This window comes from Andrographis paniculata, unplaced genomic scaffold (assembly GCF_009805555.1).
Source record: "Andrographis paniculata isolate CXL003 unplaced genomic scaffold, ASM980555v1 Contig21END, whole genome shotgun sequence".
Classification (NCBI taxonomy): Eukaryota; Viridiplantae; Streptophyta; class Magnoliopsida; order Lamiales; family Acanthaceae; genus Andrographis; species Andrographis paniculata.
In genome coordinates, this window is record NW_026137502.1 from 3,841,666 (window position 1) to 3,861,702 (window position 20,037).

Here is a 20,037-nt window from a genome sequence, read left to right on the forward strand (position 1 = left end):
CTAAAAAATATCAAATCAAACATCTATTTTTCATTTTTTATATTATACTAAAAATCAATTTTACATTCAAAACATCACATCAACACCTATTTATATCACATCATACAACTATTCAAATTCAAAATTTTTACTATTCAAATCCCAACTCAAAATTCAAACCCCCAAACAAACACACCCTAAAAATATTTTTATATTTACATAATTTTTTGTATAAATATTATTATATCAGTATTATAAAATACTAATAAAAGTATTTTTTCAAATTTTTCTTAATTTATAATATGTTTTTTATATAACAATTAATATTTAAAGATCTAATATACAAAAAGTAAACAAGTACTAAATTATGGGCCATAAATATATTTTATATTTTTGACATAATTTTTCGTAGTACATACCAAAAGTAATAAATTGTATTGATGGGAACTAATCAATAATAATTAGTCTTAATTAACACTTTAATTATTTCCATGATAAATGTATATTTTTTGTGCCCAAAAAAGAATCCAATTTTAATGTGTTTAATTATTAAAGGAAAATAAGTCAGTAAATCATCTTTGTTAAAATGCTTATATTATTATTGATTAGGAAGTTGTACAATATTTATATACATAAAAGTAATAAATATGTTATTGTGCTTGATTTTTTTTTTTTTAATTTTTATACTTCCTCCGTCCCCCGTGTAATACGGGTGTATTACTGTAGACATGAGAATTTAGGTAAAGTATAATTAGTAAGTAATTAAGAAGTGTATTAGTAAAAATAATTATTATTTAGTAAAAATAATTCTAGATTAAAATTAAGATAAGTAAATTGTTTAATTAAAATTAAGAAAATTATAAAATTTAAAATTTAAAATGCCATTAAAATGCATAATTATATTTCCAAAAATAAAAATGATAAGTTATGTGGAATAGACAAAAATAGAAAATATGAACAAATTATGTGGGACGGAGGGAGTATATATTATGGGCATATGCGTATTTTTTTTTTTAAAAATTGAATTGTGTTTGAAGTGATTTAAATGCTGAAATTTATTTTGAATAGAGGATAGAGATCTCTTCACTTTGACAATATTATTATTATAAAATCATCATATTTTTTTTTATATAAAAATATAATTGTTTGATTTTTATTTCAAATTCAATTTAGTACTTCCTCCGTTCACTTATAATGTTTACGTATTTCTATTTTGGGAAGTTCAATTACAAAGTTAACCTTTCATTAAATATCCTACTTTTTTCCACAAATACCCTTACTTTATATCATATCATTACTTTTACACAAAAAAAATAAAGACAAAAATATCATTACACTACTTTTAACTACTCACTATAATTAAAATACTATTATTTCTTTAACACCGCACTAAAAATAAATGTAAACCTTGTAAATGGACGGAAGGAGTATTATTCAAATTATATACTCCTTATCAATAAAAATATAGTAATATTTTCTTTCATAATATATCGTATTAACATATTGTTTAAATAAAAAGCTCATTTCAATTTAAAACCAAACAAACCTTCCATTTGGATAGACATTTTTAGAATTTTGAATAATTTTAAAATACTAAAAACTTAATATTTAGGGTGTGTTTGTTTGGGGGTTTGGATTTTGAGTTAGGATTTGAATAGTAAAAATTTTAAATTTGAATAATTGTACGATGTGATATAAATAGTTATTGATGTGATGCTTTAAATATAAAATTGAATTTAATATTATATTTTAAAAAATATATAAATACTATTATTTGTATATAATATAGTACAATAAAAATACAAAAATAAAAACTTATTTCATCCGTTCGCTTAATGTGTCTATCTTTCATGTCCCACTTATTATACTCCCTCCGTCCCCAATCTATCTATCAATTTGTTTTTTGCACGGAGTTTTAGAAATATTAGTATTATATTGGGATAAAGTAGAAATAAAGGTAAAAAGACTAAATTAACCCTATTAGTATTGTATGATATAAAGGTAATGACATTTGTGTAATATATTGTAAATTAGAAGGGTATTTGTAATGTTAGGTAGATAGTACAATTACTAAAAAAAGAAACGGATACTTTGTTATGGGACGAACGAATGGAAAAATGGATAGATTGTTAAGGGACGGAGAGAGTATAATTTTTCTTTTTTTAAAAAAATATTATGCACTTTAATTTCATTTTAAAATTTTTAATTTTATTTTTTTAATTTTAATTATATTAATTAATTATCTTAATTTTTATTTTAAATTTTTACTAATATATTTTAATTATTTATTAATTAGTTTTTTTTTTTTTTTTGCAAAATGGTCCCAAAATAGGAAGTACAGTTGGTCAGACAATGTCTTAATCGCCACCTGACTTTATTTATGACTTCTCCAATTAATTCATTCCAACGTTATTCTTGTTACTAAATTGGTTAATAATAATAATAATAATAATAATAATAAAGTACACATGTGTGTAATTAAAGTTTTGTCTACGTCTCTATTTTATTATGTCTATGTTCATTCAGTTTGTCTATTTTATTATGTCTATATTTCTATTCAAAATATTTTATTTGTTTGATTTTTAATTTGAAATTTTTTTTGATATAATATATGGAAAATCATGTTGATAATAATAATAAAAAATATTATATTTAATGTTAACTTTTGTGAAAGAAGGTATATATGTTAAATTATTTTGATTTGATTTATTATTATTATTTTTTTTGATGTAATGTATAGGTAAAAAAATCTTTTATTTATTCCTATAAATTATTAATATAATATCAATATTACTTAATCACGTGCTTAGAAAAAATAAGTCAATTATTTTGAAACAAAAATAATCTTATGCATTATAAGTAGAAATTTTGAAAACTCATATAATTAATAAACACTAAACTTTTGTTTTCTTGAACCTCAAATCAATTTTTACTATTTCAATAACACCATTATTTTATTTCATTAACCATTATATATACTCCCTCCGTCTCAAAAAGAAGTATCTATTTATTTTTTGTACGTAGTTTTAGAAATATTAGTATTATATTGGGATATAGTAGGAATAAAGTAGAAATGACCAAAATAACCTTGTTAGTATGTGTGATATAAAGGCATTGACATTTGTTTAATATATTGTAAGTTGTAAGGGTATTTGTAATGTTAGTAAATAGTACAGTTACTAAAAAAGGAAATAGATACTTTGTTATGGGACAAACTAAAATGGAAAAATGGATAATTTGTTATGGGAGGAAGGAGTATTCCTCCTACTGTTATTCAATTATTCAATTGTATTCTCATATTTCTTTGCCATATGTTTTAATATAAATGTGTATTTTTTTTTATTGCAAAAAAGTAGAGTATAAAAAAGTTATTATTTTTTACTTAAAAAAATAAAAATAATTTTTATGGCGAAAAAAAAGAAGGTAAAAATAAAATAAAATGATAAATAGATAGAGTATTAGGGGAAAAAAACGAGATTTAAAGAATATTGATATCATATTGGTAATTGGTTAAAAAATATGAATAAAAGACTTTTTTGCCCTTGTGATTGTATTAGTGTAAAAAATAGTGACAATTGTGTAATAAAAATGAAAAAATAAGGATAATTTTATGGTGATATGATTATTTACAAAAATAAGACTATTATTTTAAATAATGCTATTGTATTTAAACGGAGGAAGTGCAAGGCAAACAACATAAAAATAACTGTCAGTAACTAACCTGCAATATTAATTAAATTAAATTAAATGTAACCTACACCGAAAGTGAAAAAAATATATATATATATATAAAATCAATTTTCCAATTACGTAGCAAAGTCAAACACCAACAATTTTTTTTAAAAAAATAACACAATGGAACCACAATATTAAAAAATAAAAAAATAAATAAAGTAAGAAAAGGCCCGACCACAATATTTAGTGCATTCAATAATCGTAAGAATTATTTCTATAAATTGGGTTACGTGTTAGGACATTTTTGGTCCCTTTTTGTGCCAAACTTTTTTTCAATGGATTATCCACTATTTACTTTTTTATGCAATCCATTTCTTTACGACCTAACTTATTTTAATGTATTTATATATTAATGACTTATGTTTATTTCCCTTAATGCGTTTCTGCCGACAATTTTATTTTTATTTTATTTTATTTTTTATAGGTGGATATTTATATTATTTTTTATTTTTTATAATATACGAGACTAATTTAAAATTTTAGATTTATATATTTTTAATAAACAAATATATTTATATAAATAAACCAAATCTAGTTAGCCATCTTAGTTTAGTTGGCTTAGGTTGCTAATATAGAAATTGTATGCTTCATTTTGACATAATCAAATTTACATACTATCATTTAATATATTCATTTTCAATTATAGTAAAATTAATTATATTTAAATAATAAAATACTTGTATTTATTTATTTTGTATATTTAAAAGTAAAATTGTCAAAATTATCTTGTACATTTATACTAAACAATAAAATACTACTTCCTCAGCCCTATAAATACACTCTTAATTGAGTTGGGTACGATATTTAAGGAATATTGATATTATATTGGTAGTGTGTAAAAAGTATGGATAAAAAACTTTTTTATCCATGTGAGTGTATTAGTGTAAAAAGTAGTGGTAAGTGTGTAATAAAAATGAAAAAGTAGGGGTAGTTTTACAGTGATATGATTATTTATGAAAATAAAACTATTATTTTGAGACGGACAAAAATGATAAACAAGACTATTGTATTGGGACGGAGAGAGTATTATTTTTTTAATTTACTATAAAAAAAAATAAAAATAAAAAAATACATTGAATTGGAAAAAAAGAAAATATTAAAGTATTTTAAAAATTTAACCCAATGAAATATATGTAATAAATAAAATTTTATATAATATAAATGAATAGATATAATTATATCTAATTAAAATTTAAATCAAATAGTATATCTTAATACTTAAACAAACACCATCTCATCATTCTATTCATCCCATATAAATACATTAATTATTTTACAAAAACATTATAAAGTAGATCTTGTGTGGATGTGCCAAATTAGTAGGGTGAACTGCATATATTTATAAACTTATAAATATATGCAAATAATTTGTATAGTATATGCTGATCCAATCAATTAGCACTATGTTTTGACCACATCAGCAAATAAAAATTACATTAAATTAATGTTACACAAACTCACATAAACCAACATTATATTACAAAATACTTCATCTGTAATTTTGGTAAAATAACATTTAATTATTACCCCACGTTCAACACTTATTTACAATAAATACTACTGATTTTATTACATTTTTTGTCTTCGTTAACTTTATATAGTAACTAAATCTCCAAAAAGAACTTAAATGTACTAATTTTAATGGACGGATAAAAGTAGTTCATAAAAGAATGGCGTAAAATTAACTCATAACTTATCTTACTGGTCTAGTTTTCAAGCTATTAAATTCAACCGGAAATTTATCAACGGAGAGTAAAAAGCATCGTAGAAATGGACAAAGAATATGAGACTAAGACATAAAAAAAGAACATTAAAACGAAGACAAACACTACAAGCAGTAGTAGAAATTTCTGGACAAATCCACCATTGAATAACAACGCCACAAAGACTAAAAAGTCTCTAACCATTTTACAACAAACAAACCAACATGTTTCCCCGCCACAAGCTTTCCGGCGGCGGCAAATTATTTATCAGTTGTTGTCGCGATGCGCATTACTTAATCTTAACGGCGGCGTGCTTTGTAGCCCCGCCTCGCCATCTTGTCTCTGTTTCCGGTTCATCGTTGTCGCCTCTTCGTCCGAGTTTTCCATCTCCGAACTGCTTGACGGTTTCGCGCCGGTCGTGATAATGTTCTTGAACCACGGGGTTTGGAATCGAGGGCTTCCTCTATTCGAGTTTTCGCCGGATTCCGTACCCGCGGAGGAATTGTTTGCCGTCACTCCTGATAGAAACCGATACGCCACCTTGCTAGCAGTTACAATCTCGGCTTTAGCTTGCCTCCACTGTAGTAGCCGTAACCATTCACAAATTTCTTATTTTATTTTTTCCGACAAGGGTGAGTTTACGAGGACAAAGAGATGCAATAGAAATACCCGAGGAAGGAAGAAAGATGAAATCTTACTCGATAGGCTGTGTTTCCGGCTATTTCTACGGCAGCATCACCGGCGTGTGCAAACCTGTTAACCCAACCTGTTACAAAAAATGACCGGAGTGAAAAACTTGCTCGTCATCAGTAAAAATGTCAACGAGTGACTGTAAAGTAGAGTTATGAATCTCGGATAGTGTAAATAACAATCCAACCCTAACAACCTATAATAGGATGACAGCTATCTACGAAAAAGACAATCATTTTAAAAAAAGAACTCCCACCGTCCGGAATCAATCTATCCATTTTGTCACTTCAATCCATCTGAAATCAATTTATCTGTTTTTTTTAGTAATCGCGGTCCTCACGAAAATAAACAAAACCTTAGACTTCAATTATTGTACTAAACATTTCAATATCTACGTCGAAGGGAGTATATACATTAATTTCATAAATTATCATTCCAACCAAGGCTAAAGCCTTATGTTAAACAAAACAAAATATCAAATAATAAAATAGTAGATAGTTAATCAAATTCAAAATATATCCAAAACTGCCCATCCCCAACAAGGCCACGAGTGCATAAACGCACTGCAATTTATAGCCTGTAATTGTACTTACAAGCAGCAGCAGCTACACATACAAGATTTATTTCAGTCGGGCAAACTAATAGTTGCTTTCTATTTTCATTCCTGTGGAACTTAAATTTAATATGATGAACACCAAAGAACTTTGAGCTGCTAAAGGTATACTGATCCTACTTACGAATAAATGAATCCAAACCAGTTTTAGCTGTGTATAGTCCCTGAATTTTGAATCGGTTAGAAATTATGCATCCCAATAACTTCGATAAAGCTTGAATAGCAAGCACTACTTGAGCTGTATCTTGCACAAGGAAGTGGATGACAAAAAATAACCACCAATTATTCTACAATTACAAGCAAAGCCACACAAATGTTGGGGTAAATTGGCAGATATCACTGACTGGAGTTCGATTTAGAACGAGGCGGAAACTTTAAAAAAATATAAGGCCATCAAATTCCTGAGCAATATCTAGATATACCATTTTACAACTAAACGATGCTTCTAAATGAAGGTCAATTTCTGACAACTTGAGCACGTATAAACAAACAGAAGAGCAACAGTTAGACGTCTTTGAAAACGATCAATTAAGACGGAAATCCGAATTGATCAACACAGAATTTTATTCGCAGTAATATAAAAAGGTAAGCTTGAGAGAGAGTAAAAATACCTGGAAGCTTTGGCACGCCAAGTCTCTCACAGAACTCATCACAGAAATGATTGCAATTTTTCGATAACAAATCATACGAGTGTCCCGGCCACTCTCTACTAAGTTCTCTTAGAATCTGATTAACCTTGAAGATGGAGAAAGAGGTAGTCCCAAGGGTAATGGTTTCACGATAAGTGTACATTGGATTCTTTGTTGGGGGACAGCTAAACACTCCAGTACCCTGTTCACAATATCCAAATGACCACTCTTCATCTCCATAAACCTGTTTCCAAAGAAGATAAATTAGTTGCAAGTGCAGAGTACCGAAAACCGAACAAAGATAAAAACTCATATTCGTAAAGCAGAAAACTGTAAGTTGTGAGCTGAGAATCATAACAAGCAAACAACTAGACAAGAGGAAGTAAAAGATCAAATAATCAATCACAAACAACAGAATATGTACAGAAGAATTGGGAATGAGTTAGTACAGGATTTCACACCCCAAGCTTTGCAAAGGGCTATGGCAATTTATATATTCTAAATAAAGTAGATAAGGTCTTCTGCTAGAAAAGTGCATTATAGGAACAAATAACCACCAACAAATGCTAACCACTCAACCATCTATCTTAATAAACTAGTGAGTGATGCAATAATCGAGACCTTCCTCAAAATTTAATTGCCACATTACATCTATATTACTACCCATAATTTTCTTGCTTTGAGTTCTAAATTTTGGAATCGAAAGATTTAAAGCCCATCTCAGGTAAATAAACTTTCCACCCCCAAAAAGAACTAACTGAATATGATACTTTTTTATTATCCAGCTTCAAGAAGAATCGAAAGAAAGAAATGATTGAATTTGTAACCAACACTAGCAGATTCATTTAATGTAGCTTCCCAATCTTCATCAAGAAACAGATCAAAACTCAGGGGAGGGTCTCCCAAAGAGATAAAGATACAAAGGAAGATAAAGATAAAAAAAAAAAAAAAAAAAAAGTTCATCCAAACGCCTGGACACTTTCAATGAACAAGCAATGTGTATTAATCTTGAATTCGGTAACAATATAAAGCCTATTGGTTTTCTAACAGACTTAAGAAACTATCTCAAAATCAGCCAAGATTCAAGAAGCCTGACGGTAAAACAAGAAAGAATCTCAATTAGGGTTTACAAGGGCTAAAATCAGAAACCTGCATATAAAGGAATCACCACACAGCCCTAAAATCGAAGAAATTGGAAAATTCCAAGATAGAAAAACACTCACCGCATCAAATCGAACGAGGTAAGTAAAACCCTAGATCTACTCGACAAAGTAATCGGAACAATCAAACGAAAAATTGAGAGAAACGAACAAAGTAAAAAACACATCCACACAACTTCAGATCGCATATAATCAAGCACCGTAGATTGAAATCAACAAAAAGGATCGAGATTGGGGAAGAACCTGAACGGCGCTGTGGAAAATGCCGCCAAGGCCAATTCCATCCTTGAAGAACCTGTTGATCTGCATAATCGTGGTGTTGGTTTTCTCGTTACCGCTGTTCGTCACATCGTAGACATGGAGGATCACCTCCGTCATCCTCTTCAACTCAATTACCCTAACGGATTCTCTCCCCTTCTCTGTAAAACCCAACCGCTCGAAAAACAAGAAGCCCACTTGTGCATATAAAATAAATTTACCTATATCTATATGTGTGTGTGTGTGCGCTGGATGGATAGAGGGATATCAAGAAAGGAGCTGTACTTTAATTCGAACGATGTAATGATTGAAATCAAAACCCTAGTGTTGGATTTTTACAGCTACAATTTCAAATTGGGGAATATCGACGTGACGGGAGGGAGGGAGGGAAGAGTAGGGCAGAATATTCAATCATATTCAAATTAATCAGCAACTCATACTTTGGTGATGACGACAAACGACGCGAATGGGGAAAAGGGTAAAAATTTATAGTTTGTGGGGCCGAACAACGATCATCAACGTCATATTTGGGGGAATAATAATTTTTGATTAATTTCCATGTGCATCGATCATGCGATCAATCCCCAAATTAAAGAAAAATTTATTACCTGAAGAATGGAAGGGACTGAGTGGTCCCATTTGAATTCTTGGGTTTAATCTCCCATTGTCGGAATCGGAGGCCATCAGATGGGTGAAAAGGATGTTCGAAGACCGACACGTCTGTCTCAGTCAACTACAGTTGTCCCAAACGACGCCGTCGCATTCACCTTCATCTACACAAAACACACTAGATTATGAAAAATTAAATAAAAATTCGATCTAGCATTACTTTTATGATAAATAAATAGATATATAAAAAGAGTTGTCTGTCTGGTGGGGGTGGGGGTGGGGTAGACCCAAACCCATTTTACTCCCATGGCTGCCCATGAAAATTTACAACTTGGGACATCGCACATGGTGTCCACTATGGGTTTCTTGAATCAAACAGTCATTTATATGTGTAAATGCTTCCAGTTATTCACTTCCCAAAAGAGATCCTCCCCAAAAATTATACAACAGTAATATCATTTGCTAATCAATAAATAATTGATCATTCGTTACTCCAATATTGCCAATATTCAATTTTTTAACTGCTACAGATATATATCATACAGACATTCTTGCTTTCAGATTCTATCCAAAGCAGCAGAGGTTTACAAAATTTGAATACTTATTGCTTCACAAGAAAGAAACTATCAAAGTACTCATGTAACTCATTTCTACATTTTACTCACAACACCTTCAAGCAAACAACATTCACAAGAAGAAACAAATCGTGTGCGTATACGCGCAATCAAGCGTTCAATATACATTTACGTTCAAAATCCATTGGCAAGGGTAAGAAACAGAGGAAAGACTGCAAAGTTAAGTTATTTATCTAAACTCCTACCGAGATAGCCTATACAACTGCATGACTTTATTGACGCAAGAAGGTAACTTTCAAGGGTCGACACTTCCCACACCGATGTCCTCTCAATTGGGATCAAAACTGTTACCTGAATGCGCCGTGGAATATGAGGCCCGCTGGCACTCCGCAAGTTGAGACTGCATCATCTTCCAACTGTGGTGCGCCTTGAGGTTTCACCTTCTCTTTGGGGCTGGATCGATCTCTAAAGCTGCAAAAGCTCAAAGGTAACTTCTTTTGCTTGATTTTCCCCCTCCTTTTACCCAAAGTGCCCAAACTTTCAGCAAACTTATTGTTTGACAGAATTGTATCGAATTTGTTTTTCTCCGGTTTCAGGAAATTTGGTCTACTTGGTTCCTGTTCTGCTCCATTGTGCAACTTTAGCTTGTCTCCTTTAATATAATTTGATCTGTTCACATCTCCAACAGTCGTATCTATCTTCTTTACAGGACCACGGCCTTCAGCATATATCTCTCCGATCGTATCACTACCATTCATTGAGGTTGTGGAACATAGATTCCCATGGAAAAGAGGATCTCCATTCCATATGCTGGTTCCTTCGGAAATTGCTGAGTGTTTCATTTTCTTATGTTTGTGGCTCTTCAAATTCAAACTCGGCAAGTTGTTTGAAATTCTTGGGGAACTGTTGATGGCCTGGTGCAGCTTGCGGGCAAGCTGTTCATCAGCAGCGCTACCCTTAGTATTGTTCTTGTTATTATATAACGCTTCAACCGGGACATGCTTCTTCATCTTGTTCTTTTTCAGGTTTTCCTCTTTGTTGGAAGCCTCCATTGAAAGTGACGCAACGAGTTCTAAAGCAGCCTTGGCAGCCGCCACTGCCTTTGCCGCCTTTTTGGCCTTCTCTTCGGCATTTGCTCGTGCAGCCTTTGCCGTCCTTGCAGCTTCCACGGCAGCAGTTCTTGAGGCTTCAACAATTCCCTCGTCAGAAAGACTCCGAATACCCATCTGGGACCTATATATATTGAAACAATCACTTTCACTTTCACTTTCACTTCCAGGAGTCGATGGCAACGGCAAAGTTGAGTTAACATCAGAATTTTGCCTCTTCAATCCAGCAAGAAGCCGCTTACGAGGTGGCAAAAGGGCATCCGCATCTGAACCAGTAAGGTTACGCATATTTGTTGTGTCCATGTCCCTCTAACATACATGCAAATAAATTGATAGCAACCAAACCTTCACACACAATCAAGAGGGAAGTATTAGAACACTTTGATCTAACATAAACTACGATCAAATCCCTCTCTTCATATTAATCCAAACAATTATTTCCGTCCACCAAATAACATCTATTTTCTGCTTTATCAACAAAAAATACTCTAATTCGTCTGCCAAAATTATATCACTACAATCTATTTACAATAAACAACTTTGTCCGCCTACAATTTTATTATCCTTATCTTAAACAAATAATAATTAATTTGTCATAATTTTTTCAAGCTTACTTTAATAAATAGGCATATATTTGGTGAGTGGAGATTTTGAGTAGAACCCTAGTAAAACCACATAACTCAACTGACAACTAAATTAAGCAAAGTACATTAATCAGCTAACAAATTAGAAGGTTTTTCAATCAAAATTTGCATAGATGAGCAGCTGAAATTGCACCTTGATCAAATTTTGAATCGAAATCAGAGATTCTTCCTTCAAAAACAACCAGTCATCTCAGGCAAAGCAGAAGCTATGGTTTCTATAAAAATTAAAAGTAAATAAATATCATTCTTTCGAAACTGCAGATCTTTCCGCTAAAACTAGCCGCCATCAGAAATTCAAACTTGTGTTTCCTTCTTCATGATGGTTGATTATTATACAACGACGAATAGTAAACATTATAACAATCTCACAAAAAAAGGTAAAACCAATTCGTTTCGCATATCTGCAAAATCGGTAGCGAATCAAAAAAATCTTCTCACATACGATAGCTTTCAGATTATCATCGCCCTCCCTCGACCCTTATCGAGCCAGTAACGAATCCATCGTCACCCGGGAAATTAAAACAAAAACAAAAAATATATTTCCCAAAAACCTCTTCAAATTCATTCACCATCATCGATTCTAATTTCCATTAACACAAGCAAAAAGACACGATGCATAAAGTAAACCGCGAAAAATGCCGTGGCGCGTACCGTGATTGAATCAATGGAGTGCGGAGTTGATTCGGGGAGTTCAATCAGAAACACACGAAGTGAAAAATACAGCAGGGTGATTCCCGAAGCATGAATTGCGGATTGCAGGAGATTTCAGTCCTTGCTTCCATCACCATGGCGTTCCTTCCTTCCCAAAATTTGGCAACAGAATTCCGCCTAGGCTTTGTTTGCAAGATGAGATGGGCTTTGGAACAGTGGCTTCACCACGTATCTATACTCTTTTTTCTGACGATTTTACCCTCGGGAATTTGGCTGGCTGATGTGGCAAAACTGCCCAAACCGGGACCCCCCCCCCCCCCCCCCAACATATGTTATATTGCTTTTTTGCGAGTTGATCTACTTTCGCAAAACCCTAATTCGATTGTATTTAGATATGTTTTTTTATTGAATAAAAAGTAATGTTTAATAAATATTAGAAGTTCGAAAATATGCATGAATAAAATATGTTTACTTTTCATTCTATCTCTTTTTTTTTTTTTTCAATTCATTGTTACCTCAAGAATACATTCCTGATCCTTTTATTCCTACAATTTTGAAATTTTATTTGAATAGTAGAAATTCACTTTGGACAAAATAAATTTATTGATACTCAGTTGAATTTGAAAAGGAAAAAAAAAAAAGAGAAAAAAATATATGTATAACTTCTTGTTGACGGTATTATAAATAAAACTTGAATTTGAATTCTTTGAGAAAATATTCTACCAAATCAAACTCATGTTCCCTCCGTCCTTTTTTTTTTTTTTTTTTTTTTTTATTTTTTTTTAATTTTTTTTAAGTAACGGTACTATAAAACTAACATTACAAATATCCTTACAACTTACAATATATTATAAAGTTAGTTTAGTCGTTTCTACTTTATACTAATATTTCTAAAATTACTGGTAGAAAATAAATGAATATTTAGTTATGAGACGGAGAGAGCATTATAAATTATATTAAATATTTTAAAAGAGAAATTTTGAGCTTTTCAAAATTCTTAGGTTTACTATTTGTTATTAAATTGGTCCTAAAACTTCTACTAATCTTAGTTTTAAAGTGATCTTCAAGATAAAAAAAATAATAAGATCTCTTTTTTTCATTTTTAGACCCAAATTAAATTTTTTTACCTTAGGATTTTTCAATAAAATATAATATTTTTTTTATCACAAAGTATTAAAAGATACTACTATTTATAATAAACTTAAAATAAAAGAATTATAGTGTATTTGTTTTGTGAGATAATTTGATTGAGTATTTTTTTTATATGAGATATAAAAAAATATGTATAAAATATAAAAATAATGAATGTGTGAAATATATTAATATTTTTGAAAAAATTGTGTAAAAGAAAAAAATAAAGAGAACATAGCCTTAGTACAAACCATCTACCCTGTAACGACAACACAGTATGTATGTTAATATAACACAAATTTTGTTTTCTTATATGTTGACGTGACTGTAGCAAATAAAACTGTAGCCATCCCCATAGTTTTATACTAAAATAAACAATACCAACACCAAAGCGAATAAAAACACAAATGGACATATAAATAGGTCCAAATTACTGTCCTAGGCTTACCATAAAAATATATATTCATACAATAAAAACAAACAAAACCTATACAAACACCACTAAAATACACACAAATAGCACATTATTATAATAAGAGAAGGGTGTCCTAATTCAAGAAATATATCTTCCTACCAAAAAGCATATTAAACTTATCTGCTCAAATTGAACTCTGTAATTTACCATATAGAGCAAAAATAAATATCAAAAAACACTTAGACAATTCAAGTAGCCTTCAAGCATTTTTTTTTTTTTTCCAGTAATAGCGCTACTAAAGAATTTTTTTTGTAGCTTACCTTCAATGACTCCACTCCGGCACCGAGACTTAGTATGATTTTGCGAAAATTGCTACTTCGTCTGCTGAATTACCCGTCATCAGGCATTTCTTGGCGCACGCTGGCTGGTCCAAAGGGAAGCATCGAATTGTAGCACCAGTTTCTTCTTTCACTTTCAGTTCCTCTTCGTCGCTGTGTAAATTAATTGAAGCATGTCTCAGACAGGTTATTAGTATAATTTCGCGAATACAGTAGGTATGTCTTGTGTAAGGCTGGGGTAAATGTTTTGTCGAGTTTGAAGATGTACCTGGCTGACCAAGGCCCTCTTGCCCATTTACCTTGAGCTATTGCCTCTTTAAGCTCGTTGTAAGAGCTCACGTCGACAATGTGGCTGAAAATGACATTTATCGGGATCAGATCATGGTAGCCCAACATGTTGTCATACATAAAAGAAAAATAAAATAAAATAAAATAAGGTGATATATGAACTTGTGTGTGTGATCAAATAATTCATGCTAATAGGAAAGATAAACCACACCCGAATCCAATATAAATATGTCTTCAATGTAATTTTCATTGGACATTATCTTTGGGGTTTGTTCTATGTTTGGGATTTTTTTACAGAATTTTCATTAAACACAAACATTTTTTTCCAAACACAATTTCATCTTTATATTATACTTAAAATCAATTTTACATTCAAAACATCAAACTATCCAAATTCAAAATTTTATTATTCAAAACTCAACCGCCAAACAAACACACTCTTCAATGTCTTTTACTATTCATCCCCATGTGTAAAAATGCATTATTTTTATCACATAGCAGACCCTATACTATCTGACGGAGTATAATAACTACTAATGTCTAGTAGTGTGGCATAACACAAAATCAGCAGCCATTGGAGGCTTCAGCGACGACAATTTCATCATAAATCTAAAATTTGCAGAAGATAAATACGATTTGTAAATCAATTGGACCAGCTTGGTAACAGAAATTACCTATCCCGGAAGGAGATGGCTCTTTCAAGAAGAGATGACTGGACTTCGTCTAACTTGCCTTTGACATAAGCCAACAAGGTTGAAGAGTCCATAGATATGCCAAAAGCTTTTCCTTGTTTTCCAGGAATATCTCTTCTAGAAATAACCACACTCCCACTTGATACATCTCGGGGCCCAATTTCGATTCTTAGAGGAACACCCTGAATAGAAGCAAGAAATATGAGGTGGTGTTAATAATTTTCTTGCAAGAGGAATGCTTATGATGTTTTTTTACCCGTGAGCCACTTCAATAAGAAAACCTTAAAAATGTAATGGGTTTAATTGTAAGACATTAGCACTTGTTCACATTTTCTCGTTTCAGCCGCATCAGTATGAGAAGGATTAAAGGCCAAAAAAAATCTAAAGAGACCCATTTTAGCTTAATAGTAAGTACAAGTTTATTCATCTATATATAATATTCAGTACTTCGGCATTATCATTTCAAACCTTTTCGATGAATAGTAGCAATGCTACACTCAATCAAACAAAAGAATCAAAAAATATACTAGCAGTTAACATAACGATTCCAGTGGGTAGAAAAGACACCTTCATTTCCCAAAAGTTGAATTTCCACCCCGGTGTTCTCTGCTCTGAATCATCAATTTTAACCTTGATTCCAGCAGAAGAAAGTGTTTCTTTCACAGATGAGGCAGCTTTGAAAACTGCTTCTTTCTCATTTTCCTTCTTCCATATTGGAACGACAATTACCTGGAAATCTCACTAGTTAGGGGAAAAAATTTACATTTAAAGAATATATATATATATAAATTCAGGACTTACATGCCACAAGTTTGTAAGAAAATGAGCAGTGTGCCAAAAAAAAAAAACAAAACTATAGCATACAGACATCCCTTCCAAAGTGCAAATCACACAAAAATGGTAACCATATTTGAAGAAAGAAATCATTATATATACATAATATCTGTTCTCATGTACGGATTTCACAAACAGTCGGTGCCAAATTGTTATACAACATATTACTCGGCCAATGGTTGTTCATAAAAGCATCAGACATCCCTTCCAAAGTGCAGCATTAATGTTTTCTAGTTTTGGAATTTTGAAGTTGAGCTCATAAAAGCACCAATAGATAAAGAAGTACTTAAAAAAAAAAAAAAAGAGAACAACTAGCAAGATACAACCATAGCATTAGCTACAGGTGAATTCTGTATTAAAGTACCTGGACAGGGGCCAGTTTTGGAGGAAGCATCAGACCATTGTCGTCACCATGTGTCATAATTATACCACCAACAAACCTTGTGCTAATTGCCCATGATGTCTGCCATACGTGCTGCCTTTGTCCATTTTCATCCATGAACTGAATTAAGAAAATCATCTGAGCAAAATCTCCAGCACAGTGGACACTAGATATATCCGGGTTGCTAAATAAACAAGCATGCATAACTTGATGAGTAAAATAAAATCTAAAAATACAATTCACAAAACATTACTTTGTAAAACATGCTCGTGTACCAAAAATAGTACGCTCTTAATGAGTTGCTTTTATCAAATTGAAGCCTGATTGTATTACTTCATGTCATTGTGCAGAGGGTTATTTCTCATAACATTTTGGAGTTTCGAACAGAAGCATTACTAAGTATAAAAATATAACAAAATGAATATGCTCGGCAGCCAAAGTGAACTTCTTCGTAATGGTTCTTATCAGACAAGTATAAAGGATTTTAAATTTTATGTACATGAAATAGAAAGCTCCCTAGGAACCATAAGCATCATAAGTTATTAGGTATAACCAAAATACCTATATACATGTTACCAACTGCTGCGAGGTATTCTATAAAGCATATAACATCAACCTGAGTTCCAAAAGCGCGTGAAAAGTTCTGTCCAAGGTTGTGGCTAGTTCCAGCCTGCAAAGCTTTCCGATCTCCCATCATTGCTTCAATTGTGTAGGTCTTTGAAGCACCAGCAAATGTCTCAACCTTGGATTTACGACCCACAATAACAGGAATTGCAGCTTGCTCATAAGCGAATTTCGTGTAGATGTCAATCATTTGTAAGGCCTGGAATTTAACAGTATCAAGACACTTGGCTTTATAAGAGAAGTAAAAACTATACTCATTGAAAGGCGAAAAAAGTTACAAATTAAAAAAAGAAAACCTCCTTTTCTGCTTCCTCTGGAGTGGCGTGAGCCGTGTGGCCTTCCTGCCAAAGGAATTCAAGAGTCCTGACAAATGGCTTAGTACGCATTTCCCATCTTGTGACATTAGCCCACTAGAACAAAATTTAAAAGAACCAAAGTGAAAAAGAAAGAACAGAACAACAAGAAGCTATATTCATCGCGAAGAATATGATGGAAATCAAAGAGGCACGCCCACTAACAAACCTGGTTGATCATCAATGGAAGATCACGATAACTATGAATCCACTGAGTGAACATGTGGTTGACAATAGTTTCACTTGTAGGTCGAACCTGCCACAACCTCAAGTGCAACAATCAAAAGGTGAACTCAGGGATACTTCAAAAAGTAATCCACCTATATTGAAAAAAAGATATTTGTAGATGATAGTTTTTATTGGTATATTTACCACAAGCTTTTCTTCAAGCTCCTTTCCCCCTCCAATCGTCACAACAGCTAACTCTGGACTGAAACCTTCGACATGACTGGCTTCTTTTTCAATGAATGAATAGGGTATAAACTGCAGCACCAATCAATTCATAAGCATGAGGTAAACAATACAGACACACTGATAGTAAAAAAACAGAAACAGCTTTAGAATCAGTACTTTAAACGGTCTTAGTCCCTTATTATCCTAAAATGCCACTCAAAGGTAGTTTCAGAGCCAAGACACAATATGGCCTCAACCTTTTAGACTGTGTTTGCTTGTGGGTTTTTGACATAACTTTTACTATTCATTAAATTTTCTTCCTCCAAATATATAAAATAAAACACCAATTTTCTTATACTACATTAGAAATCAAATTTGTATTCTAAACATTACATCAATTCATATTTATATCACATCAAACCACTATTCCAATTGTTCAATGTAATTCGTTACACTTCAATAGTAAGCAGAAAATGCACATGAATCGATGAATTATCAATACAAATGTTCAGCTTCACCATCACAATCTTAAAACTCTTCCTTTTCTTTTTTTTTCTTTTTTTTTTAAGAGAGGAAATGAAAATTTCTAAAGATTCCCAAAGCAAAGGAAGATTACGATGATGCTTACCTGTGGGAAATACATGTTACTATGACCTGTCTCCTTAAACTTCACATTCAAATAATCCTGCACCATGAAAAACACTCGATCGACATAAAATTGGGCAAAAGGCGGGAAAATCTATATAACCACCCCCCCCCCCCCCCAAAACCTGGGTTGAACAGTAACTAACCTGAATCGCTTCCCATATAGCGTAGCCGTATGGACGAATGACCATGGTGCCACGAACGGGACCGTAATCAGCTAGCTCCGCATTGGCAATGATATCCAAGTACCAAGCATTGAAGTCCTGTGAGCGAGGAGTGATAACCCGGTCCTTATCTTGCTGCAATTTTGGCTTGGGGGAGCTTTCGCCGGAAGCAATTACCTCTTTCTCAACCGCGCTGCTTTGCGCAGAGAAATTAGCGATGTAAAGAGGTCTCCGGAGAGGGAAGCGGCGAGGAACGGCGGCGGAGAGCGAAGTGAGGAAGGGCAGCCTCAGAGCACCCATTTGGTGCCGTCTCGAGAGTCAGACTTTGCGTTTCGATGGAGATGGAGATTACGGAAATGAGGTTACACTTTATTGGTTGGTTATTGTTTGAATTCCTTTTTTTTTTTAAGCTATAATTAATTTTGATTTTATTAAAAAAAATTGATCAATTTGTTCAAAGGGCACTTTTATCAAGTCATTTTTTTTTATAATTCTTTATTATTAATTTGTTTCTTATTATCTCCTCATTTATTTTTTTTTAACTTTTATTATCATTACGTGTTTCTTTACGTTGGGTTTGGGAAGATTGAGTTTGTGATCGATTTGAATTTTTTAGGAGTTTTGGGAATTTACGTTTTTTTTTTTATGTAGTAAGTTTTGTTTGATTTTGAAGGATTTTGTTGAATAGTGATTTGATATGTAATAATTGGAGTGATGAAATTATTTGTATTATTAAAATAATTTATATTAAATATAAAAAAATATAATAAATATGAAGTGTGATGTTTTTCTTTTATTAACTTTTTTTTTCTTAGGGAAAAAAAATTAATTTGGACAGTAAACGTGCGGAAGAACAAGCAGAAGAAATATTTCTTCAATGCAAGTTATGTTTGATATATAATAAAAAATATGTAATCAACCTTAAAGAGTTACTGAATACCAAAAGTTAACAAGCGTCAATGATAAAAATATGTCATACTCGTAGGTCATCCGGTGGCGTGCAGTACATTACAAAAATCGTCTGAGAATTATGTAAGCCCGAAATAGAAATAAGCAAAAAAATATGCACAGCGTGCCCGTTGACAATTGACTGCTGCCCATAACCATAGAACTAGCAGAAGACATATAAATATGCACAGCCATGTACTTATGGTGTAAATAAACTGCTTCTCATATAGATATAGATGAAAGACAAAGAGTACGGAAAAACTCACAATATTTAACAAATATAATATATATATATATATTCTATTTTTAGACCTAGCATAATCCCCGGCTGCATAAAATTTCTACTAGAAATTCTTATCTCAGATTTTAGTTTTTTTCATTAAATCGATTATTCTTTATATTTGAAATTATAAATTATTTTTAAATTTTATACTACTATTTAATTTGTTATTTATAAAAGTTTTAAAATTAATTT

The 20,037-nt window shown here is 31.7% G+C and overlaps 3 protein-coding genes across 4 annotated transcripts; all 3 read right to left on the reverse strand.

The window, feature by feature from the left end:
- Positions 1 to 5,485: 5,485 nt before the first annotated feature.
- LOC127244854 (uncharacterized) lies at positions 5,486 to 8,909 on the reverse strand. Its single transcript, XM_051265395.1, has 4 exons — positions 8,753 to 8,909; positions 7,332 to 7,593; positions 6,116 to 6,183; positions 5,486 to 5,996 (listed from the first exon to the last, which is right to left on the reverse strand). Exons 1-4 carry the CDS (start codon positions 8,885 to 8,887, stop codon positions 5,685 to 5,687), a joined length of 777 nt encoding a protein of 258 aa, XP_051121352.1. The 5' UTR covers positions 8,888 to 8,909; the 3' UTR covers positions 5,486 to 5,684.
- Positions 8,910 to 9,392: 483 nt separating this feature from the next.
- On the reverse strand, positions 9,393 to 12,659 carry LOC127244853 (uncharacterized). Of its 2 annotated transcripts, none has more exons than XM_051265392.1 (3): positions 12,356 to 12,659; positions 10,303 to 11,405; positions 9,393 to 9,540 (listed from the first exon to the last, which is right to left on the reverse strand). In XM_051265392.1, the coding sequence occupies exons 2-3, from the start codon at positions 11,361 to 11,363 to the stop codon at positions 9,537 to 9,539; spliced, it is 1,065 nt and encodes a 354-aa protein (XP_051121349.1). In that variant the 5' UTR covers positions 11,364 to 11,405; positions 12,356 to 12,659; the 3' UTR covers positions 9,393 to 9,536. The 2 variants fall into 2 exon arrangements, with proteins under 2 accessions (XP_051121349.1, XP_051121351.1); XM_051265394.1 differs by lacking the exon at positions 9,393 to 9,540 and having other exon boundaries at positions 9,960 to 11,184; positions 11,275 to 11,405.
- A 1,241-nt stretch (positions 12,660 to 13,900) lies between these two features.
- Positions 13,901 to 18,974, reverse strand: LOC127245093 (proline--tRNA ligase, chloroplastic/mitochondrial). Its single transcript, XM_051265743.1, has 11 exons — positions 18,597 to 18,974; positions 18,434 to 18,490; positions 17,785 to 17,895; positions 17,582 to 17,668; positions 17,356 to 17,469; positions 17,052 to 17,258; positions 16,418 to 16,555; positions 15,787 to 15,948; positions 15,202 to 15,401; positions 14,508 to 14,591; positions 13,901 to 14,392 (listed from the first exon to the last, which is right to left on the reverse strand). The coding sequence occupies exons 1-11, from the start codon at positions 18,912 to 18,914 to the stop codon at positions 14,251 to 14,253; spliced, it is 1,620 nt and encodes a 539-aa protein (XP_051121700.1). The 5' UTR covers positions 18,915 to 18,974; the 3' UTR covers positions 13,901 to 14,250.
- Positions 18,975 to 20,037: the final 1,063 nt, after the last annotated feature.